The 25,770-nt window shown below is 46.8% G+C and overlaps 1 protein-coding gene across 1 annotated transcript; it reads left to right on the top strand.

The window, feature by feature from the left end:
- Positions 1–1,256: 1,256 nt before the first annotated feature.
- SSPN (sarcospan) lies at positions 1,257–25,770 on the top strand. The gene is made up of 3 exons (XM_077337923.1): positions 1,257–1,687; positions 14,709–14,795; positions 16,759–25,770. The coding sequence occupies exons 1-3, from the start codon at positions 1,379–1,381 to the stop codon at positions 17,122–17,124; spliced, it is 762 nt and encodes a 253-aa protein (XP_077194038.1). The 5' UTR covers positions 1,257–1,378; the 3' UTR covers positions 17,125–25,770.

The raw sequence follows: 25,770 nt of genomic DNA, 5'->3' as shown, positions 1-25,770 counted from the left end.
CCCACCCTCCAAAGTCACCATTTTCTCTATGGGAACTGAACTCTGTTGGCCTGGAGATCAGCTGTAATTCCAGGGGATCTCCAGGTCCCACCTGGAGGCTGGCATCCCTACTGTGGGTTCAGCTGCATTTTTCTTCTTTGATTGGAGTTAAGAGGCCTCTTCTTTTTTGCTGTACTGTGAAGGTTGCTGGGTTGCTTGTGCCAGTTGCTGTCTCCCCGCCTAACCGTAAGTGTGAAGATCAACATAAGCTTGTGGTTAAAGTATACTGGGGGGGGGGGGTGTTAGTATTGAAAAGTCACAGAAAGAAAAAGAGATGGTACAAAAAGGGTGTGAGTATACTCCTGTTTATGTTAAGATCTAGTTCTTCAACCAGAAAAACAATCTTAAATATAGCCTATAGCTAGTACTGATTTTTTAAAGTCCTTCAAAAGTTTCTGATGGTACAGCGGGGGGCAAAATACAGGGGATATGGCACCTGATAGAAGAAAGTGCACAGAAATCTCCCATCTCACATATGGTATAGTTGTTAAAGAGAAGTGGACTCTAATCTGGAGAACCGGGTTTGATTCCCCACTCCTCCTCCACGTGCAGCTACCTGGGTGACCTTCGGCCAGTCACAGTTCTCTCAGAACTCTCTCAGTGCCCTCCACCTCACTGGGTATCTGTTGTGGAGACAGGAAAGCTCTTGTAAGCCTCTTGGAAACCCTTAAGATAGTAATAATGGGGTATATAACAAGCCCCCTCTTCTTCACAGTGATGCTCCCTTGCCAGTCATTATTAGAGTGGCTTGAGAGCTTGCTGGGTGATTTGGGGCCAGCCGCTGTCCCTCAGCCTAGCCTACCTCACCAGATTATTGTTGTGGGGATAAAATAGAGACGAGGGGTTTGAGGTAAATAGCTTTGGATCAACATTGCAGAGAAATGCGGGTGTGAATGAAGTTAGTGAAATACATAGTATGAATGCCTTTGCGCTTGCAACAGGAATGAATCCAAAGCAGCATAATGTGGAAGCAGCCTCCGTGGAGGGAAGGCCAGTTGCACATAAGCGCAGAATCCCCACTTCCTGATTGCCAGGTGGGCTCAGTCACAGGCAGCGTTCCTGTCTCCCCCGAACAGAGCACACAGGCCTGGTGCTCTTCTTCTGAGTGTTGCCCGTCTGCTACCCCCTCATTTTCCCCTCTCCGCTGGGCTATATGTGGCGCTTGGAAGCGCCAGCAATCTGCTCCAAATGTTTTCCATATTAGTTCAGCCTCCTCGCTGCAAATACCAGAAAGGAGTCAGCCTGCACACAAAGGGAGTGCCGGGTGGGCAGCGAGGGAGAGAGCGCAAAAACACAGCTGCCCATCCAGCCCTCCCTTCCCTCCAAACGGTCTTCCGACATGGGAAAGGAAGAGAAGAAAGCTCCAAGCAGCCCGACCCGTAACAATCGCAGCCAGGCAGGGCAAGCTCCGGGGAGCGAGCCGAGGAAGGAGCCTGAAGCAGCCCTGATGTCCAAGAAGCCCCCCAAGGAGGATCCCAGCCTGGGCCAGAAGGAGGATGCCTACAGGTGCTGCGGCTGCCGCTTCCCCTTACTGGTTGCCCTCTTGCAGCTGGCTTTAGGGGTCTCCATCACAGTTGTGGGCTTCCTCATGGTCAGCATCAGCTCTTCCGTGCTGGGCAGAGACACTCCATACTGGGCTGGCATCATTGTAAGCATACCAGTCTCTTTCTACCATTCAAGGCACCAACGTGCATGAACGGTTGCACTTGAGACTAACACCTCCCCCCCCCCCCCCGCATGCTCTACTACACTTTGGTTTGCCTTGAGCTAAGCTAACTCTGGACGAGGAGACTTGCCTGGCAGTGACGCCCATGTCTGTTTATTTAGATATGTAATACATTTACAGAAAGTAGCTGTTGCAAGGGGAATTCTGTAGAGGGAAATATCTGTTTTACAAGCACCATCAAGACCTCGAGGAAAGATAGATGCACGCTGAGCTTGTACCGAATATAGATTTAGAATTCCTATCAAGGAGGTTGCAGTTTAAATAGGACTTGCCCACATGCAACTACCCTGACAAAATAGAGAAATTAAAATCTTTGCTTTGATATCTTTCTGTGTTTGGAAATGGAGCAGCTATTTGTGTAAGCTTTCACGATGGCGGGAGGAGGTGGGGAGGAGGTACAGAGCAAGCCTGTTATTTCACTGGATTCCTATTGGCTCCTTCCTCCACTCGGGAGTATTCCACTTTGGAATTCCTGGCCCTGTCTTTTGTGGGACCTGCTTTGAGAAACGTATTCTGGAGTTCATATTTAACCCTTCACCCCACAAAAGCCAGAGTCACAAGCAGCATGCTAGCCGCTGGCATGAGAACAGAGAGGGTAGAAGCACCTGATCAAACTTTGCGAGCATGGCACAGCACATGATTATTTGGGGCCGTATGATTCTGGCAAAGGGACACGTGCCTTTTGCAGAATGGTTGGTATCTCCACACTGATTTGTGTTGATTAAATGAGAAGAGGGAATTGGGCCTTTATGCATACAGTGGTGTGTGTTGTTTTAAATTACCCCAGGGAATTTTTCTAACTACTAAATATGTTTCAATATGCTTGCGGAGGGTGGGGTGGGGGATGACAGCATACATCTGCAGTGTAATTACCTGCTGGCATGGGAGGATGGATGCTGAGGATTTGAAATAATCCTTAGCCCTCCACCTCCCCCTGATTGCATTTTTTATAATGCAGAGGTTAGTCCGGAAGCCTTGTGTCCCAGTGGAGGTGATGATAACCACAGTTTAACACTTGCTTTGGACTAGTTTCCAAGCATCTCATCTCCAGAAAGGCTACTCCCTTTGTTCAGAGCAGGGGGCTGGATTAAATCCATGCTTTCCACAAGCCTTGAACTCACCTGTTAAGTTTTTTGCAACTTTTCCACTCTTGGTTTCATGCCGGAGTTCAGACATAGAAAGTGTGGCAACTGTTGTTGTGATACTAGCTCAAGGCCTATCAAGTTGGGTGGGCATGAAAAGTGCCAACCTCCCTCTCCACCCCCTATGACTACTGCTCCCACCATAGCCTTCCAGCTGGCCCAGAGGCAATCATGACAGGCAGAGCAGTGGGGCCAGTGTTGAGATAGTAGGCTGGGTCTGCCCATGTGGTTTCACAGTCCAAAACTGGTGTCCAGGCCCTGAAACACCCAATGACAGCCCCTTACTTAGGAGAGAAGTGAGGGACCTGCAAGGACTTGTGAAGCAACATTTAACTGTCCCCCCCCCCCACACACACACAATACTTCTTTCTATTCCCTGAAAGCTTCCATAGCCTCTCTTCCTGAGTCTTTGTCCTTCCCACCCATCAATCAATCTATCTTTATCTGCTCCCTATCTTTATCTTTCCCTCCTTCCCTTCCCTGGCATCTTCTACACAGGAAAACTATAGCCTAAGTTGTTGGTGCCAGGCAGGCCCTGTTGCATGGTAGGGAACCTCCAAGGTCTTGTGTGGTCCCTGTTTCCTTGTCTCACACTACTTCCTCTTTCCCTCCTCCTGGCAGTCCCCATAGCCTTACCTTTACCTGCTTCCTTCTTACCTACCTACCCACCTACATTTTTTTTGTGCGTGTATCTTAAAGCTTTTCTCCTCAGCGAGGACCCAAAACCATGTAGATCATTCCTCTCTCTTCCATTTAATTCTCACAAACAATTCTGTGAGGTAAGTTAGGAAGTGAACTAGGTAGGGATAGCATAACTGGCCCAAAAGACTTTTCCTAGCAGAGTGGAGATTTGAACTTAGGTCTCCCAGGACCTAAACTTAAACTAACCAAAGCATTCATTGCAATTTTAGTACATGTGCTTCCACAGCCAGGCTTGCCGATAGATGCTGTCCAGCTGCCTCAGTAAGTCCTCCCTCCAGGGTCAGAACAGCATGGAAAAGGGGTCTGCCCCATCCCCTGCCTCCTACTAACATATGTCAGTTGTGGGAGAAACAGGTCACCCTAGCAGTGAAAAATGCTTTTGTTTCCAGCCCCTGGCTCTGCATAACCATGCCCATGTTGATACCTGTTTTTATCCTCAGACTGGTCTTGTGAGGTCAGCTAGGTTGAGCAACTGCTGCTGGTCTAAGGTTACCCCCTTCCCTCACTGGTGGCCAGCAGGAAGTAGCTACCCAGTGAGTTTAAGAGCTGACTGGGGATCTGAAGTTTGGTTGGAATCCCAACAAACCCATGATTTGTACTGTCTCCTGCAGCAAACTGGTGATCTGAGAATCCATAAGTGAGAATGGCCCTGAATCATTTCTTGGCCATTTCCACCAATGACCATGCAAAAGCATCTTTGGCTGTCTCTCCTTGCAAGTTCCCCATTGCTGCCACACTCATCATTTGGAACAGCAGAAGACTAGCCCAGAATACAGAGCTCATTTCCAGACAGTAGCAGCTCCCTTTCAGTTGTTACCTTTCCCTGTTACCTTTCACTGCTACACACAGGGCCATTTCGCACGGCTTCAAAATAGCACAATGGTTGCTAATTGGAAACGCTACTAATTTGCCATAACCCACGACGTCGTAGACAATCTGCAACAATCCTGAAACCGACCCGCAAAAAGCGCTTCGTTGTAGCGCTTTCAGGGGAATCCAGAAAAGTGGATTCACCCTCCGGATAGCGATACACTCCTGCAACCAATCTGCAACAGTAGCGCTAAAGACCTGTGCGTTACCATTGTTGCTGGTTCTTCAAAGTCCCTCCCCCTGGCTCTCTCCTCCAAACTTCCGGTGAAGCGATCGCCATTTTTTTTTCTCCGAGCGAGCGGGGATAAACGCACCAGCGAGCCTCTTTCTGTTTAGAGGCTTCCCTGGCTTCAGTCCTTCACCTTTAGTCACTAAGCACAAACCACATAAAAGCCCGTTTGCTGAAATAAAGTCCCTTTATTTTTTACACATAAATTCAGCCGAAAATCGGGCCCGTGAGAGGGGGGGGGATTTTTTTTTTATCACTCGAGGCAGCGTGCAAACGATCATACAATCAAACGACAGCTCACATTAGGCAGCTGGATGGGTCTCTCCGTAGCAACGAATCTACCTAGATTCGTTGCTATGGGTCGGGTTTTTTTTTTTTTAAACCTTTCTTAAAGGGAAAGGGGCTGTTTGGGAGCATGCTAACGGCTGCCCATTGGCTGCTTGATGGCCAGGGGCGGGACGAGCTTGGCGATAGCGCTTCCTTTCTAGCGATTTCTGCCGAGACCGGAAGCCTGTGGGAAACGCTAAAAAACGCAACTGATTCCACTACAAAGGCAGGTATGCATAACGACGAATTCCACTATTTTAAATGGCGATTTTTCATTCCGCAAACAATTTGCAACAAAGATCCCCGTGCGAAAAGGCCCACAGTTTTCCCAAGGCTCACAGTTCCCATGTCTTCTGAGAGGGTAACATACATATATTCCAGGTTTAGAACAAATTTACAGACTACAAATTAATTTGGGATGTGTGCAATGAGGCAAAAAATCTACATATTGCCCTTTCCAGGAAAAAAATTGTATTCATATCAGGATAGTCACATGTAGTACACTTATTCCATATGTGCAGTCACAGCACCAGAATGCAACAAATGAAAGGGGTTAATGGTGAGAGAAGATGGTCTTTGGCAGGCACACCAATGGCTATGTTTGCTCCTCTGTTCTGGCTTGTGTTTAATGCTTCTTCATGTCATATAATCAGCACCAAGAGATCTCAGGTCATTTAATACATGACCCGATTTTATGTCATGTTAAGGTGTGTCCAGAGAGCAGCTTTCTGTATTCTTGTGACCAAAATGTCACCAGAATGTATTCTTGTGTATTCTGTATTCTTGTGACCACCAGAGAAAAACAGAATAGCTCCCCGCCCCCATATTGTCCCTTCCACTTTCCTGGGTTGCAGTGTGCTAAACAGGAGCCCCCTGTATCACCATAAAGGTGTACGTTCCTTCATCTAAGCATGAAATGAGGCTTTGCTAACAGAGATCACCAAAGAAGGTGCATTTTTCTGGATGGATGGTCCCTTTGATTCACAACACCATCTTTCACTGAACTCAACTCCCCCCAAAAGCCCCAAACCCTACTCTGCTTTGGCTCCACATGACTTGCTATAGGAAGGCTTAAGGATCACCACAAGCACTCAGGCTGGAATGCAGTATGGTTGCCAATCTTCAGATGGGGCTTGGAGATCTCCCAGAATTATGAGTGATTACCAGACCAGAGAGATCACTTTCCCTGGAGAGAATGGCTACTTCAGAGGATAGACACCTGGTTAAAGTCCCTCCCCTACCTTCCCAGGTTCCATCCTCCAAATCTCCAGAAATTTCCCAACATGCAGTTGGCAATGCTAGTGGGTATGTGCACACATACCTTTGCAACTACAGTCTGCCTTGCATGTAGGGAAAGGCTTTTTTGCTTCATGCCGATGGGAATAGGCTCCCCTTTACAGATACAGAAATGGACTGCCCCCAGTTAAAAGAGAAGGCAAAAAGAGGAGGCTATCTCCCTCATTAGCAAAGCCTCAGAGGGAGGCTGGTGGAATAAATGAAATGACCTCTCTCATTGTCAAAAGACTTATGACAGATTTCACAGTAGCCCCTAGCGCTGATTGGAGGGACATGACAAATTATTGGTTGGGCCCTGCCCTTTTGTGCATCACTATGGCTACAGGTCTGAGTTTGCCATTGTGCATGACATAGGCTGCCCCTCCCTGTCCATGGCATAGAATTCAAGTAGCTGGACCTCTGACACAACAGTCCCTATGTTATTCTAGGAGTACCTCTGCTAGAAATATATGACATTCCTCCATCCTCACTGACCCTAGCCCCAAAGCCCCCAAACTTGCAGTTAATATTATGTGGTTTCCAGGAGAAATATTACCACCCCACCAGTTGGTACAACGACTTCTGCTGCCTGATCAAGAGGACTGCTGTTCAGGGGTGTCATTCAGGGAGATCAGGTGCCCCCTCACCTACATTGGATGGGTTTCTAGTTAAAGAAGCTTTTTGTGCCTCTTGGGAAACACAATTTGAGTAGAAGGAAGCAGAAAGGATTAAGTGTTCCTCCTCTCCAATGTAGTGAAGACCCTTGTGTTTTGGGGGCAGCTGCTACAGAAGGATAAAAAAACTTGTACAGCCAATCAGCTCTCCAATAGCCAATCAGAAGCCCTGCTGAGCAAAAGCACCAATCACCTTCTTAAAACATTCTGTGCATGCCAGGATAGGCATTGGTGGGCTCTGTAGTGCCTATGGGCAGCAGATTGGGGGCCCTGGAGTAGACTGTCCTGGGCAAGATGGATCGCTGGTCTGACTCAGTTGGGAGTGTCATTAAAGGATGTGACCACATCCAGGCAATGATTCAATGAATTCTTTCTTGGTTATTTAACACATAATGAAATTCCAGTACCCAGCTACCCACTCTATTGTGAGACTTGGTGTTCAATTAAACATTTGCAATGGGGTTCCTTTTGAAAAATAAGGCCATTGATCTGAAACCTTGTTCCAAAAGCTTGCATAGCATAGGGCACTGATGGGTAGATTAATGCAGCATGCAGTGAACTGTAAAGAGCCTTAAGCCACTGTAAATTTCTGGGAGAGTGACAGGAGATCAGACTTCAGCCATTTATTTTAGGTTTGAGAACAGGGGTGTGTCCAGTACACAAGCGTGTTCCTTGAGGGTATGTTGGGAAAGGCATTTCTGCCAGTATGCCAAGGGTCTGTGCTAGTGCCTTCTACCACCACCACCAAATTAAGTAGCCAAACTGCTTCCCCCAAACAAAGGCATTTTACCCCAACCCAGATTCCTTTACAACTTCAGTATACAAAAAGAAAGAAGCTTTGGGTGTGGGAAATGCAAAGCTATCCTTAGAACTGGTACACTTGAAAATACCAACTCTGTTTAAGAGCAAGTGAGGAAAAATGGTATCATGTTCATCTATTTGTCATATCTGCTGTGTGGAAATTAAGCTTGGGAAAACAATGAAGTGACTGAGGGGGCAGATGAGCTTCACTCTTAAAGATTTTCGGCACACATGTTGACATGATTGATTCACGTCTTTTTTGCATTTGACCTGAATTTCGGTCGTGGGGTTGCCAGCTTTGGGGCAGAACATTCCTGGAGTTTCAGGAGAGAGTGAAGCCTGGGGAAGGTGAGATATGGGAAGGGGCCACAACATGCCATGGAGCCTGCCCTCCAAAACAGCCGTTTTCTCCAGAGGAACTACTCTCTCTAGGTCCCACCTGGAGTATGGCAACCCTAAGTGAAAGCCTGTGGCAGTTAGAGAGTGAAATAAGGCCTTCTCCATGGTAGCCTGCTGGCTGTGGGATCCACTACTCAAGGAAGGCCAGCTGAGGTGAAAATATTGGCCTCTGTGGCCTTGGGAGATCTTCCAAACTCTGTTGCTGTGGAACAGTTTTGAATCACCTTTGTTTTTGCCATGTAGGTGGTTTATTCCCTCAGCCATTGCTGTGATCCCCCTTTTCACATATATGTACACCCTGAAATAATTTGGACAGCATGGGAAACTGAAAATAGCATTGTGTACTGCACATTCAGAAAGCACCCTGCATTATTTTAGACCAGTGATCCCCAACCCCCGGTCTGCAAACCGGTACTGGGCCACGGCTCTGTCTAAGAAGTTAGGTGCTTTAGCCCACCAACGTCGACCCAACTTTGCAGAAGTCCAGGTCACAAAGCTCCCCTTTTCCATTCCTGCTCTGACTAGGACTCCCACATCTCATGTCCAGGAGCGCCTTATTCCCAGGGCAGCCCACACAACTCCACGGTAACGAGGTTCCTGACCGCTGCCTTCAGCGACCACAGCGAAAAGAAACAGAGGCCAGCTTGCCCCCCCCCATCCTTCTCGTCCGTTTTCCCAATCAGAGGAGACATAGCGGCCGCCAGCTAAGCCTGCCCCTCCGGCGCCATCCAATGACAGGTCCTCTAGTAGACTACCCCCCCCCCCCAGGCCTCAGTAAAATTGTCAAGCATTGACCGGTCCCCGGTGATAAAAAGGTTGGGGATCACTGTTTTAGATGACCACTTTAGAAGTGCGGAAGATTAGCATGCAGATTCATGTGCTGGGATACCCTAAAGTCTGGCTTTCATTGCAATATGTTTGTCTTCTGGAGCAAATGGCTTCCGTTCAGCAGCAGACTCTGCTTCTTTCTCGTGGTTGCTTATTAAGGTCTAAATGAGCAATGGTTCCTTTCTTGGCAGTGCAAGCAGAACAGAGAGAGCCCAGCATATAAATATGCTTGTTTTAGCAACATCCTGCGGGTGTGTATTCCCCCCACCCCCACAATGTTTGACTAACATTCCACTTGGTTGGGTGTAGCAGAACTTTGCAGGGAATTTTTGAGGCCTTTGGAGCAAGAGAGAATAGACTCGTTCCTGTAAGTCTCCATTAGGATTATAGGTTGACCTTGTCCCATTGCTGCTGCTAACCTCCTCTGCGTTAATGTGCTAAATAGAGCCTGATTTATTGAAGGGATCATTGCTTCATTAGTGGCAAAACTGTCACACTGTTCCTCGCAGGAAATCTAGTGCCTTAGTCCTTTTGCATAAATGAAGGGGAATTGAGGCAATGAAACAAGAGCAAAATGAAAAAAGGGGGACTGGGGCTCATAACTCATCTGGGAAGGAAAAATTGACTTATTGTGCTAAGATTCAAAATTCTGAGAATAAATCTCTGAGCTCATCCATGGTTTAACAGTTGCTTGCCTTCTGCTTTTCAAGGTCACAAATAAAACAAGAACACAAATAAAACAAGAATCTCATATATACATTCTTTATTTACGATCCAGAGATCAAACAACAACAGAACCCTTCAAAACTGCTGTTAAAATAATGTAGCAAGTGAAATATGTTTCTTCAGTGTTTCCTATTTTTGCAGGCATTTGCCTTATTTTTGAAAAGGAAAGAGAAAAGGCAATGGGGAGCTGGTGGCTAAGACAGGTAGTCACAGCCTGGTTCTATTGGTGGTAGTCAGCCTGTCTTGACTGTATCCTCTCTAGGGCTGCCTACTGATCTTGAGACTAGAGAGGCCAGTTCCCCTGAAGAAAATAGCAGCTCTACATGGTGGAATTTATGGCATCGTACTTGCTGATGTTCCTCCCCTCCTCAAACCCACCCTCCCAAAGCCCCACCGCCTCCAAAGCTCAAGGAATCCCCCAGTTCAGAGTTGGCAAACCTGAGTCCACGCTAGACAGTGGATGGACACTCAAACTATTGAAAGATCCTCTTGGAACTCGAAGTGGAACAGTTAGACACACATCTCCTACTCCACTGAGAACTATGCCAAAAAGAAGATTAGAATGCCTAATTCTAACTCTCTTGGTTGAGTTTTTAAAAAAATTCATAAAAGGAATGCCTGTAGCTTTAAGCAATGGAGTCCCTCAGTGGCTGTTGCTAGGCAACCACAGTATTCTAAACAGGGTTTCTCTGAATGAAATGCAGGGCGGGGGAAGAGTCCCTTTAAGATCTAGTTTAGTGTAGTGGTTAAGAGCGGCAGCCTCTGATCTGGGGAATGCATTTTGATTCCCCACTCCTCCACATGCAGCCAGTTGAGTGCCCATGGGCAAATCACAGTTCTCTTGGAGCTCCATCAGCCTCACCTACCTCACAAGGTGTCTGTTGTGGGGAGAGGAAGGGAAGTGAATTGCAAGTCACCTTAGTAAAAAGCAAGGGTATAAAAAACATTTTTGTTAGTAAAAAGCAGGGGTATAAAAAACAGTTGCTGCTTCTTTCCAGAGGTATTTGGCCTTTTAGGGAGGACACATTGGGGCCAGGCCATAGGGTTTCCAGCTTCAGGTCAGGAAATTCCTAGAGATTTTGTGGTAGAATCTGAATAGAGCAGAGCTTGGGGAAGGGAGGCCTCACTTGAATATACCGCCATATAGTCCATTCACCAAAGCAGTCATTTTCTCCAGGGAGTCATCCAGAATTCAGTTGTAATGTTGGGAAGCGTCCAGATCCCACCTGGAAGCTGACAAGCCTAGGCCTGAAAGCAAACTCAGGGTGACTGGTACCACCCCACTTGCATGACTCAACTAACCCAGCAACTTGCTCTTGTCCAACAGCAGCCACCCATGATGGGAGGGCTCAAAAAACAAAACAAAACAAACAAAAAAAAACTACTAGAAATATGACCTGAAGTTTGTAGTTGCTTCAGGCTCACATTTATTTATTTATGATTCTTGGTAGAGCTTTTCATTTATATAGCCTGAAAGCATAATATTTGCATGATAATAAAACACCATTTAAAAGGTCATAGAATACAAAAGGGAAATATTAATTCGGTCTGAACGGAGTGCATTCATGTTTATGTGAGATTATTGCTTATAATCAAGTATAGATATAGACGTGCCAACAGAATGACATCTTGCTTCAAACTGAGCCTGTCAATCCAGTATTTTTATCTGTTCTCATTCCCATGCTGGGCTTCCAAGCTGAGTTCCAGTCCTTAAAGCCCTCTCTCATTTGTGGTAGTCAAGCCTGTAGGTATGGGCACATGCCACCTGTACTGGAGCTCCAATCCCAGTAACACTTTCCTGAGATAAAGCTCCACTGGCTAAAATGTGACTGACTTGCAACTAGAACTGCTTGATCCTCTAAAGAACTATATGCTCCAGTTTGTTTTTCAGGAGCACTGCTAATGTAAGCAGTCACCCTACAGTCTGTTCAGCCAAGCACCATGGCAAGTGCCTGAGCATGCCAACTGCTGCAGCTGGCCTCCAGCTTGGTGCATCAGCCCTGTCCCAGAAGCATGCAAAGCTTTTGAGAGGTTCCCAAAGCATGGGCTTCTCCATGACCCTTGTATGCAACGTTTCTGCACAAGAATGCATGTGGTCCCCATTATAAGCAGAACATAATGTGTCCTATGAGGCCCATCCATTATAGGGCTGACATCTCCAAGCTGGGAAATTCCTGGAGATTTCAGTGTGTGGGGTCTGGGGAGAGCAGTGTTTGAGGAGGAGAGAGAACTCCATACAGCAGGGTTTCGTGAAATTATGTGGTTTCTTGATGGCCCTGGAAGAGTTTCCTGAGTTCATATATTTTTTAAAATGGTTAAACATTTATTGGGTGATACGAACATGTCTGATCATGTTGACTTTCCCCCCCTCCCAAAATTGCCAATGATGGGCCTGGAGAGAGTGGGAAGGGGAGTGGGCCCAAATAGTTATGAGGAAGCTGCAGGTTTTATTGCCCCACAGAGTGAGGAGAACTGGCTAGAATGGCATGTATTCTGTGAAGGAAGACTCCACAGAGAAGAAATTCTTGCAACTGGACATACTAGATGGGGCACTGCAGCACATATATTCTGTATGTGATGGATCAGTTGGTGTGAGGCCAAAGGTCACTCCTTGGTCTCACTGCACATGGGACATTTGTATCAGAGCCCTTGTTGGGTTCAGCCTCTCATCTCATAGTCACTGAGATGTTGGTGTTCTGGACTCTCTCGTGTTTGGCTGTAACTCAGTATGATTCCATTTTAAGACCTGAGCATCACAATAATGTTAATTGAATTAAAACATGTTGTTGTTGTTGTTGTTGTTATTGGATTTCTAGCCCACAAAGCCCCCAATACATAAAATACCTAAAAATAATCCCCAGCCCACCCAATCCACCCCACCTGATGGTGGCTGAACTATCCGGGAAACCAGGGGTCACTGCTGATGTAGATGTAGAGGGGGGGGGCGATCTAAAAAGGGGGGCTCCAGCCTCAACCATAAGCCTGGTGGAAGAGCATATACGTGCTATTGCAACAATGAGCGGGAGATGAGACCTGAAATAAGAGAAGCTGTGTAGGGAGCTAGAAGGGCATCCTCCCAGAAGGCCTTATTCAGAGCAGAGCAGCAGAAGGCACTTCAACCTGTAAATAAGATATTGGTGTGTTCCCAAATGTTTTCAAATGATCTCCCCTTCCCCATAAAATGACATGAAACAAATATGCTGGTGGCCATATCATCTCATTTTAGTCATTGGGAGGCTAGCATTCTAGAGTTAGAAGAATGCTCCTGATGACTCTCTCTAAAAAACAACAACCACCACCCTAGGAATTATGAAAATGGGTTGCCAGCTCTGGGTTGGGAAATACCTGGAGATGTTGGGGGTGGAACCAGGGCTGGTTCTGCACTTACATTTTTTCCCGTTGTCGATCCTGCTGAATTCAGATTGATCTGAACTTCGGTCTTCAGCCTTTGTTTTTCCCAAACTGAAACAGACATTGCCTTCTACACTTAATTGTGTGGCTGCTCTCTCCTTTCCTCCTGATTGGGGAAGCTTAAGAGGGTGGAGGGAGCGGTGGTCGTATAAAGCTCCAGTTGGCACTGAAGGAGCACAAGGCTGGAGAGGGGGTTTATTTCCTACCGTTTGTCTCCTCTACAGAAAAGCAAGCGGGGGCGGGGGGAATGGAGCACAAGGCTGCTTATTTATTTCCTGAATGAGCGAGCGGGGGGGGGGGAGAACAAGGGGGGAAAGACAATCCAAAATGCAAATCTCGGCTCATAGAAGTGTGGGCTTTTGGACAAGAGTACAGTCACTTAAAAATGAGGGCAAAATTAAATCTTGCAAGGGAATGGCAACTGGGAACAAGCAGTTTTTGAACTGATGCCCTGACTAATCAGCAACAGACTACTACGCTACGTCAGCATCAGTGTTGGAGGCGCAGAGGAGGGGGAGGAAATTAATTCAGCAAAATGCAGAGATCTATACGCAGAGATCTATACGCAGAGATCTATACTGAGAGCAGTTTTCTCAAATGTAGTGAGTAATATCTGCTCCTGGATATCGTGGGAGAAAGGTAGTGTCACCACAGATCAATCATAGACATTGCAGAGGGAAAATTTAAAGCTCTAAATATCAAAATGGAAATTGAGTGAGGTAAATATTGTCACTGGGGATAAAAAGCAAAGTGCAGATTCTGCCCAGGAGTGGATGGGATTTGGGGTGGGGAGGGACCTCAATGGAGTATAATGCTGTGGAGACTACCCTCCAAAGCAGACATTTTCTCCAGGGAAACTGATCTCTGTCATCTGGAGATAAGCTGTAAAACTGGGGGATCCCTAGGTCCCACCTGAGGACTGGAATCCCTAGGTACAATAAAGTCCTCCTGGGCTACAGACCAGATGCTCAGTTTTCTTCCTGTTACTTCTCTGGGCACCCTGAGGATCCCAGGATGTGAGATCTGGTCGCTTCCCTTGGTTCCTGTACGTAGTATTAGTCGGCAGCAGGAACCTATGTTACCTATCAAAAACTGCCAATCAATATTATCATCGGTACCAGCCTAATGGCCCAATGCATGAGTAGAGGCTGATATTATATTGCGTATATTGCCAATTTTATGATGCTGGGGTTTGTTTTTGGGGTTATTGGGGATTGTTTTAGGATATGTTTAATGATGTGCCTTGTTATATATTGTTTTATTCTTTTTGTGAATCACTGTAAGCAAGCTTGCTGGGAGCGGCGATATACAAGTCTAAAAACAAACAAACAAATAAATAGACAAGCTTAGGTCCCTCATTTGGGTTCACCATCCCCATTCACATCGCAAGTTGGATCCAGTCACTCCAGTAGGGGCTCCAATGAACACTGTGAAGTACATAGCGGATTGACTGCTTTACAGACATTGGCAGCATGGCATTTGGCACTGGGGAATGGCTGGGCCTTTGCTCCGACTCTGTCTCTCTCTTGCCTTTTTGAGTGGAATTTTCTCTTTTGTAGCTTTGTGTCGTGGCAGTGCTAGGGCTGGTGATGCTCTGTATCTCTTATCAGCCGGATGAGAAGACCTGCGCCCAGTTTGCCATCAAGGTATGTTGCCTCCAGTTTTTGCTCTACTGTGGCATCTTATGGATATCAGACATTTCAGAAGGCAGAAACATGGGTGGACACAATTTCCAGGGCTTCAGATGTTTGGATGTGAGCCCCTCCACATTCTTCTTTGTTCTTTGCCAAGGACTAGAAGAAACCAGAGGAAGACTGGCAAAGGGAGCAGATTTGACTCACAGGATTAAGTCCAGCTTTTTGTGGGATGCTTCACCCAGTTGTGCCAAATGTGGTAGCCAGATCTCCAAATGTTTTTGGTCACCAGTGAGGCTTTCTTATTTCCTGCTTCAAAAACTGAAAGCCAGTGAAAGTCAATTACGTGTACATTTTACCTGGGTTCACACAATCACGTGAGTCTTGTAGGTTCCTTGCAGGCTCCATTCAGATGACTGCTCATAGAGGGGAGGCAGTCCTGCCTTCCTGCTCTCGTGTCATTTTCCTGACCTGAAGTGGCCTAGGAATGCTGTAGCCCCATTGGGCTGCACGGTGCCCTGAAGGGATGTCCCGAGGTTTCCCCCATAGGTGGGGCATATATTATTCCCGTGGAAAAGTATTCTGAGGGCTTTCTTTGCTGGGATCTGGAATTACATTTCTGGTTGCCACTGGCAACCCCATGACCATATGTCTGAATTTCTTTGAGTTTCAGAATGTGTGCTGTTTCAGAGTTTTGTTAAAGGGGAAAAACATTAATATTGCCAGCCATGCTTGTCAAGTGGTATGTGAGCAATACGTAAGAATTGGATGTTTGGCTCAGTTTCTTGGCTGTGCTCTTGCTGCCTTCACCAGGAGAACCGAAAAAGCAGTGTATGTAAAATGCCGGCCGCAGGCCCACTCGCCCGTTCTCACTAGCCAGTATTTATCGCAAGTTGTAGAAGTACTATCAGTAAAGGTAAGCAACATGCACAGCCGCAAGTTTGCATTAGTCAAGAATTGAATCCTGCTCCTTGAACTGAGTCAGTTTTTTCTCTCACATCTTCTAACGTATGCCTGATATGTGAGGATGAACATAACTGCCAGAATCTTCCTCCTCTCTTTGTTTCCTTGTATGAAAGGAACAGTTGCTCACTCCGGGATTATCAGAGACAGGGTGGCAAACCTGGGATCGAGGAAACCCAGTTTTAAATCCCATTCAACTGGGTGACCTTGGGCCAACCACACTCATCAATTGTAACTCAACTTGCAGTGTTGTTAGGGGAATAAAGTAGAGGAAGGGAAAGAATTGTGCTATTCCCCCCCCCCTCCGGAGCATCCTGGAGGAAAAGCAGGACAATAATTCACTAAATGAGATGCATAAAATAAGATTTTAAAACCTCAATAGTTGTCAGTTACAACAGAAAGCTTCGTTTCAAGTGGGTATCCATGTTGGTCTGAAGTAGCAGAACAAAGCTTAAGTCCAGTGGCACCTTTAAGACCAACCAAGTCTTTTTAAAAGTGTAAGCTTTCATGTGGCACAGCACAGTTCATCAGGCACTCCTCTGCAAAAGGAAAAGCTATTTGATTAACCCATTAATCCCTGGTTTGGCAGTTATGTTATCCACACTCGTCCTTTGAGGTGAATTTGGCCAGAGTTGGGGTGGGGGGCAGCCACCCAGTGAGGCAATGTAAAGATTGTCTTGAATACCAGATTTCGGGACAGAAAGGGGCCTGTTGATGCTAGTTATTGTGAGAGGGGGTTCTTTTTTGGCTTCTCCTCCAGGTTTCTGAAGTGCCCAAGGAAGATTTTGTGCTACATGATGTGCTTCTAGGTGAAAAGGTTTGCATCAGTTTACTGCCAGCGTTTTGCGATGTATGTTTGGAAAGCTGGGGCAATTGTTATCCACTTTTGGATGTTCGCTGAATTCCTTTGGGACCATAGGCATTCATGCGTGATATTTTGGGTATCCACTGTCACCCACCAGCAGTGGCAATTCATTGTGCTAACAAGCGGCCTCTTGTGCTTCCTTTCCAGGTTGCCTACTTCCTGTTGAGCACTCTGAGCCTGGTGGTCTGTGTGCTCGCCGTGGCTTTTGCCGCCTATTGTTATTCCCAGATCACCCAGTTTACCTGTGAACCCATCTCGGAGACCTGCCAGTGCAAACTGGACAAAGAGGATCCCCTCAGCAGAACTTTCATTTACCAGGATGTATCCGACTGTCCCAACTTCCTTGAGACTTTCAGGCTTTACTTGCTGATCCAGATGGCTCTGAACAGCCTGGCTGCTCTTGTGGGCTTTGCAGCATGCTTTGTGATGTGGAAAGACAGGTACCAAGTCTTCTACGTGGGCATCTGGTTGAACCGTTCAGCTGTCCCTGGAGCCCAGCAACAGAAAGTATAGGGGCCGGGGGCATCCCTATCGAATCAACACCAGATTGACTATTGTTTACATAACTGGGGAGAGGAGTGGGGTTAGGGTTACATTTATGCAAGGGGGCTAAAGAACACATGATAAATTGATATGTTTGTTCAGATGAAGGTAAGAGAAATATAATAGCTATTCTCCCACAAGATCCCTTATATGCCCCACAGAACTATGGGGATCCACACGTTGGATCCAGAGTTGTGTTTTTTAAATATTGGAAGATGCTGTTGGTCAACATTGCATTGCTTTTAATAGGGTGTGTACCCCTCCGCCACGATATCCTGATGCAATTGCCCACCTATTCAGAGCTCTGCTAGAGTGTGATTCTGCTTCTGCTGCCTGATCAAGAGGTCTTTTGCCAAGCAAGAGCTCCAGAAGAAGTGCCACTTTCCCTCTTTGAATATAGCATAAGACTGCAGGCAACTATCCGAGAATTAAGTGTGAAGCAAAGGTTAAACCCTTATCAGTACACCACTCGGAGAGTGGTATAAATAAAAGACTAAGGCTAAGGGGGGGTGGGCCGAGTCCGGGATAGGTAACAGGGGCCAATCGGGCCCCTTGGCCCCAGACTGACTGCAGACAACAGGGGCCCCAGACTGTCAGCAGAGGGGCCTGATTGGCCCATTTCCTGACCTGCCCACTCCCCCCAACTCTGACTGTTGGCCGCCTTCAGTCACTGTGGCCCTGCCAGGAGGCCGGCCGCTGGGGCACCCGCTCCTGCCCACACAAAAGCAGGTCAGTCGCAGGGGAGGGGGGCGGCTGCTGTAGCCTTGCCTCGGGCCTCGGACCAGGACTGCCATGTCTCCGACGTGCCGGGCCTGCTCCAAGGCCCACATGGAAGCAGGGGAGTCACCAGAGAGGGGGGTGGGTGGCGGGGCCTTCCCTGCGGACCTGCTCCGAGGCCCTCAGGGAGGCCAGGGGTCGCCAGGGAGGGGGGCGGACGGGGTAGCCTTCCATGTGGGCCTCAGAGCAGGTCCGCCGCATCCCGGCCGCAGCAGGCCTGCTCCAAGGTCCACGTGGAAGCCGGGGAACTGCCAGGCAGGAAGCTGGGTGGGGTAGGCTTCCGCGCATCCCTGATGCGGTGGGCCTTCTCTGAGGCCCGCACAGAAGCCGGGGAATTGCCGAGGAGGGGAATGGCTAGGGTGGGCTCCCCTGTGGGCCTCAGAGCAGGCTCGCAGGGAGCCCGGGGAGTCAATGGGGAGGGGGGCGGGTGGGGTGCCCCAGCCCCTTTACAGCCTGTCTTTATGGACGGGCTTTGAAGCCTAGTATGTGTATAAAAGCCTATTTTCCTTCAGAGTGCCTTTTACATGTATGCACATGTGTTGTTCTTTTATTCATACAACTGCCAAGAATATGGCCTGATCTACCCTCCCTTCTGCAGCATGGTTGTCTTCTCTGTGGTGGCCCCGAATACCATGACTATCTTTTGCTGAGAAGGCTACAGCAAACTGCCCACTTATGACACATGGTGGAAAAGCTGGTCTTGTTATTGCTTGTCAGTATGGCATACGGCCATGCAGTTTGTGAAGGATACGCCTGTTGCTTGAAGCAGCATGGGAGCCCCCCACACCACACCACCCCCACAGAGGACCCTGAAGCTTTGTCTCTGAAGGGAAGATGCAAATCAGCCTGGTGTTATGATGTGAGAAGCTACAGAAGGTAGCCCCAGAGTACTCCTCAGGGACTGGCCAAGCTGTTCCTTGCATGCATGCTTCAAATAGCACTAGTATGAATGTTATTCAGTCACAAATGACTTAGCTAAAGGATACTGGGAGCCATGCCAGCTGCCTTGTAGCTATAGTGGTGTTGAAACATTTTGGACCTGGACACAGATCTGACTCTACAACAGGCGTTCTCTGCTTGTTGGTGCTCCCCAGGGATATCCTGTTGCAAACAGACAGTTTACTGTAAGAAGGCAGCAGACGTCTTGCAGATGTAAAGGATTTCAGGCCAAGGAAGAGTGACTCCTGGACAGAAATAGCTGGGTGGCAGTCGTTAAGGTGGATTCAAACTAACTGGATCAAATTGATAGCCATACAGCAACCAAATGACAAGGAGCACCAACCACAGAGTTCACTTTCCCCATTCTGTTACATACTGTAAGAGGATGGGAAGCCTGGTTTCAACAGACCTGTCAGAGGCCAACATCACAGCAGAGCTGTGATGCCAGAAATGTAAGAACTGGCTTGTTTAGTAGTAACATTTATTTGTATAGAGCCATAGACCTTTACAGAATATAAGAGACAAGGTTGTAAACAATAAAATAGAATAAAACTGTATAAAAGATGATAATAACAATTTAATTGCATTTGGAGAACTACAGATGGCACTAAAGAGGAAATCAGTACAGGCCTATAGAAGTTTGAACACCAAGAAGTCGGTATTGGTTTGATCTGGAAGGTGCAAAACCAGAGGACTTTGCTAGACTCTTCTGGTCAAATGCAAGTTCAGTTAGTTGGCAGAGTTTAAATATGCAAGGAAGGAAAGCACTAGCTGCTTGAAGAACAAATTTTGTACATAAGAGGACAGAAAAAATCTTATCTGTCCATTTCTTGATCCCCTGAAGGCTAACTGGGAGGAAGTGGGCAGGAAGGAGCAGGAAGTCTCCAATGGAGCCCATCAGGACCATCACCCAATGGATGATATATCTCTGGTCCTCCAACACAGGCCTCTGGAGGTTGCTGATGCCACTCTGTGGAACGAATTTCCTTTTCTTGTATTCCCTCTTTTTCACCTCCATACACCACTTCTGTCGCTGGAATATACTCAGAATATGTTTTGTAGAACTGACTGCAAGGCCACAGATAGAAGAGCACATCTTAGCTGAATGGGGCAGGGATGTGCAGTCAACATTTTGTTTCCTGCCCTTGAAAAGTTCTCAAAACTTGTTGCCCAAATCGACTGCACTCATGGCATTCTGTGTATGCAAATCAGCTGCAATCCAAGTGGAAGTTAATGGCACTCTGATCTTAACGCCATTTACTTGGAAATCGTCTTCTTGACGAAAGGGCTTTAATCTGAGAAAAGATCTTGAGGTTTGTATCAACTTAAACTTCAATTCTGCTTAACTGTGCTGTGGATCATGTGATTAGACAACCTTGACCTAGTCTGCACACAATAGATAATGCACTTTCAATGCACTTTTGAAGTAGATTTTCCTGTTCAGCACAGGAAAATCCAGCTGCCAAAGCACATTGAAAGTGCATTATCCTGTGTGTGCAGACTAGGCCCTTATAGGTGCCTATAGTTGCTATGCCAGGGGTTATCCTGGCATTATGTAGGCATGCACCAAAGAAGATCTGTATCCTACGATATGTGTGAATGTTATTTATAAGTAGGGATTTTTTTTTAGGATTTAAGAACTGATGTGTATCCATGTATTAAAAAAGGCTGGATGCAGCTGGATCATAGGATTAGCTGTGACCTTATGGTATGCCAAGGGATCAGCTGACAACTTCAGGAGAACATTTCTGACCCATTTCTATTCAGCATGAAGGCAGTGGAACCCCCAATGGCCTCCTTGGGCAGTGATTTTCTGGCACTAGGGTCATGCAAATACTCGCCCTGGCTTAACAGCCTCAAAAGAAAAGAAAAAACCTTCAAGGCATGAGTGTGACTGTCTCATAGAAGCCTTAAGATATTCATCCCTCAGCTGCCAACATGAGCGCTGCCTTGTAGGATGACCAGGATCTGCTCTGGGACGGAGAAGGGGAGAGAGAGAGAGACTTGGTTCTGTGTGGGGGAGAGGAAGATAGCAGCTTCACTGGACAGTGTGTGCTGGCGATGCCCACTCCTCCAGACTGTGCCTTCACGTGACTACCATCTGTGCCTTGTCAGCTGGGTGCTGCGTGGGCAACTCCTTGGAGCCGTGCCTGTAAAAGAGCTCCAGCAGAAGTCTGGAAGCTGTGCACAATCTGATTAACAGTTTCCCCACACACAAGCACCCTACCAGGTCTGCCAAATGGTGTGATATTTTTTCAGAGCCTTTTAATGCCATGTTTGCTAGCTTGCTGAGAAAAATGAGTTGCACTAGTTCTATTTTTAAACCCCATACTGTCATCCTCTCCCCTCCCCCTTTAAAATGTCCCCAGTCTCTGGCTTGTTCCCTGCTTCTGATTGGAATGTGTTTTTCAATTTCCATCAGAGATGTAGAGAAGTGAGGGGTCTATAAAGGGAGCCACGCAGACACAAAACCGAGCCCTGTCCTGGGTCTTTCTTTTCTCATAAAGTCTGAGAGAACTCCTGCTGTCAACGAGAAGGGACTTTCAAATTGGTTTCCGAGAGAATGTGGGCTTCCTTGGAAACTGATCCCAGGCTCCTTGTGGAGAAGGCTCCGTTAAAGGTGGCTTGCCCACCACAAGGGGAGGGCTGGGCTTTGTCCCAAGTTGCTGGGCCAGACCAGACATGTAGCCTGACCACAACTCATCAGCAGTTTTTGAAGTCAGTTCTTGGGCACATGAAAATCAGGCTTTTACAGTCCTCTCTAGTTCTGGACACATTTTTGCTTTGGCAAGGGTTCTGGATTGGGAAATTCCTGGAGATTTTTTTTGGGGGGGGGGGAGGGGGAGGAGAGCCCGGAGCGGGCATAGTTTAGGGAGGGGAAGTTTGTCAGCATGGCATGCCATAGATTCCACCTTTCAAAGCAGCCATTTTCTCTAAGCCAAAATTCAGACTGTGGGCAGGGGGATGCACCTGTAAACAAGGAACAGACACTGTGGTGATGTATGAATTAGACCAGCCATATGCAGAGCCAAGGGTGTGCTATTGAGGGTGTGCTTTTGCAATCCCATTTCCCATCAGAATGTGAGAAATCTGCAGCAGTGCAGCCACTTTTTATACTCGGTACAAGCTTATTTATGCACCCAGGTGGAGCCAATCTGAGCCGTGTCATTTATTTACTTCCTTCATAGTCCACCTATCTCTGTGAGACCCAAGATGGGTAACAAAATGTAGAAACAATGTAGCAAAAGTGGTCCAAGACATACAATAAACAATGCAAAACAGTAGAATGATAAAAATCAGAACACAATGTAGTAAAAACAAGATAAACAGAGTGGTATGCTAAAAGCCTATTCTTACTATAAAAGAACTCTCTTGAAGCATTCCGTTATACTACAACTCATCTATTATATCTATACCTTTCTAAATAAGGAAAGGGGTAAGCCAAACGTGTACTCTACCCAATGCTATGCAGGATTTCACAAGCTTAAACTCTGCTGCATTCAGTGTTTCTTACTCTCTTGTAAGTGTGCATAGGATTGCACACCTCCACATGAGAGGAGGAGTCCCCCTTCATTCCATAAATGTTCCCTTCCACTGGCATTTGTTATAGCTGACTTGGCCAATCCACAAAGCATGTATTGACAAATATAATACATAATCAAGACTTAATTATACAACTACTAGGAATTAAGCCCGCTGTGGTGTAAATACAGCGGGCGCTAGGTGTGGGAGCGTGTGGTCGCAGGCGGCTGGGCAGGCGGGTGGGCATGGCTTGCAGGGCTGTTGGGTGTCGCTCTTGGGCCCCCCCTTCCCTCAGCGAGACTCACCGTGGGCCGAGCGCGGCAGGGGAATAGCGGTGTCAAGAAGGCGAGGTCGGCAGCAGGCGGCCATGCGCTTAGGTGCGGCCGGCGAGGGCTAGGCTTGGCGCTGGTGTCGGAGAGGATCCGCGGCAGTCTCGTGCTGTGCGCAGCCATCTTGGGGCTGGCTTTGCGCGCCTCCCAATTGGCCACTTGGCCCTGGAGTGCCACTCGGAGGAGTGAATCTGCAAAGCGGCTCCTGATTTGCTCCTGATTCGCTCCTCCGAGTTTTTATCCCGGGCAGGGCCCGCCCTAACTCCTCCCTAACAGCCCTTACCCTTTTATTTAATCCGCTCCGCAGGAGTGGTTTAAAGATGCTTCATTAGAGACCAATGGTGCATCACTCCACTAACAGTGGCTTGTCAAAGTCCATGAAACTAGGATAGGAAATGGAGTGCTGAAGCTTGTTAATTGCTCACTGTTATTCTTAACTTTGGTTTCATGCTACATACAAGTGTGGAATCTTGGTTCAAAGCAGCTTCGCATTCCAGCCCCAAAATGACACTTCTCATGCCTTGTCACTGTTTCACCCTAGCAGTTTCCCTCAGTTCCTAGAATGGCAGGAAAAAGTCATGACAAGAATGGTCAAAGATTCCTGAAGAGCATTCCTCACTCTCAGCACCAGCAAAGCTAGGAACGTAGAGGTAGATAGCCCCAAGGGTTATCTACTCTCATCCCCCACCATACAGCAAATTGACAGCTACCTCTCACTTCCCCCATGACCTATGCTCAATATCCCTCACCAATCGGCCCTAGAGAAAAAAAATTCCTCACCCCAATTGGTGATTCGCATTATCCTTGTCATGTAAGAAAGGACCATAAGAGCCAAGCATTGGTTCATCCTTTCCTGCCCTCCCTCACATGAGCTGCCTAAATTCATAGTGACTCATAGAATCAGCATGGCTGTCAGATGGCCATCTAGATAGACCGCCACCTCTCAAGGAAGCCCGTTCCACTGAGGAACTGCTCCGTCAGGAAGTTCTTCCTAATGTTTCGCCAAAAACTCTTTTGATTTAACTTCAATCCCTTGGTTCTGATTCGACCTTCTTGGGCAAAAGAAAACAACTCCATATGACAGCCCTTCAAAAACTTGAAAATGACTGCTGCATCACCTCTCAGTGTCTTCCTTCAAACTTTCCTCATAGGATTGGGGTTCCAGAATCCTCACCCTCTTTGTTACCCTCCTCTGAATGTGGCCCAGCTTATCAGCATCCTTCTTAAACTGAGATACCCCAAGCAGAACACAGTATTCTAAGTAAGGTCTTACCAAAACAGAGTTAAGTGGTGCCATCACTTTAATGTAATCTTTGTGTAATCTAGATACTATACTTCTATTGATGCAGCCTGAAGCTGCATTTCCCTTTTTAGCGACTGCATCACGTTGCTGCTTTGAGAGTGAGCATTTACCCATGGAACGCTCCATTCTGCTCAAGGAACTGCTTGTTCTGCTGACTGGTGGTTCCTTGTGGCAATTTTTCAGCTCATTTCTGGGAAACATCTGGAGGATCTTCCCCTATGCATGGCTGAGGTTTGCATTCCAAAGAAGGGTGCACCCTCATAGATGGTCAGTTTAATAAATTAGACATTGCTGAGGGATCGCTTGTTCGACCACGTGCCATGCAAAAACCTCTCTGAAAGTGGAAAGCTAACAGTTCCGAAGGGTACTAGTGTTCACGGAAGACTGTTAAACATCGGGGGGGGGGGGGTCAATACAGAGATCTTAGCATGGCAGTGCTTTCCCACAGCCCATTCCCCCCGCCCCCCACGTTCTCTGAGATGGTAAAGTTCTGAATGCCTGCACATTTGGATGGTCTGCTGCTCTGGAATCTAAGGAACATGGTGGAGGAAGGACTCCTCAATACTGTCCAATGACTTGGGTGAATAAAATTTGTATCAGCTGATGCTTTTGTGCTACTAATGAAGTCAGCTTTGACTCACAGAAGCTTCTTCTAGAATAAACTTTTGTTTGTCTTTAAGGTAGTGATGCTAGTCCCCAGGTGGGACCTGGGTATCCCTTCATTTACAGCTCATCTCCAAACAACAGAGATCAGTTCCCCTGGAGAAAAGGGCTGCTTTGGAGGGTGGATTCCATAGCATTATACTCACCCACTCCTGGCTCCACTCCCCAAATCTCCAGGTATTTCCCAAACCAGAGCTGGCAACCCTAATTTGCACAGTCTTGCCTGCACGTTTGCATCAGCATGACAGTGGCCCCATGAGCCCCACTGAACTGTCTGGGCTCTACTCTGGATGGTGCTTGGATCCTTCTCATTCATCTAAGACTTGTTTCAGGCATCACAAAGAACTGAAGTTTCTGAGGTAAAAAAAATGACAATTGTCTATGAAACACTGAGAGAACTACAATCAACCAAAGTCTTTTTATATTTAGCTTCATTATACCTTACTCATTTTCTTAAATCTGTGTAAAACCAGAGATCTTGTCAATTCAGCCTCCCTCTGTGTGTGCCGATCATCAGGTAGCAAAATGCTTATGTACCATAAGGATAGATATTGGTTTCTTATCTCACTACGTATGCTAACCTCATTCATCTCTTATAGCCACATGCCTTACAATCCTATCTTTTAATTTTATTCGTGACATTGAGACCGTTATGTGATGTTAGTAAGTATGTAATGCTATTTAGAATCTAATTTTCTGTTCTCAGGACTGGATAACAAACACAGTAGAGCTTGTCACTTTTGGGGATGCCACCATGCTTGGGTGAAGATGGATGGGGCTAACAAGAAGTTGCTTTTAATTAGTTCTTTTCACAACTGGGAAAGTGTCTACCATTAATCGCTAACTTTATTTTTTTATTCTCCCGGTGTTTTTGTGAATGACAATGGAACCCAAAGGACTGATTTGCTTGTCTAGCAAAGAATTATCATACTGCATATTTGGACTTCTGATGCTGTTTACTAATTTTCTACTAATTTTCTTTCTCCTTATATCTGTACTCTTATGATCCCTGTTCCATTGTCTGAGGAAGTGTGCATGCACCCAAAAGCTCCCGCCTTGGAATAAATATTTGTTGGACTTAAA

The sequence above is a fragment of the Paroedura picta genome, chromosome 5, assembly GCF_049243985.1.
Source record: "Paroedura picta isolate Pp20150507F chromosome 5, Ppicta_v3.0, whole genome shotgun sequence".
Lineage (NCBI taxonomy): Eukaryota > Metazoa > Chordata > Lepidosauria > Squamata > Gekkonidae > Paroedura > Paroedura picta.
Note: the sequence above shows the minus strand (reverse complement) of the source record. Positions and strands in the feature narration are given on the sequence as shown.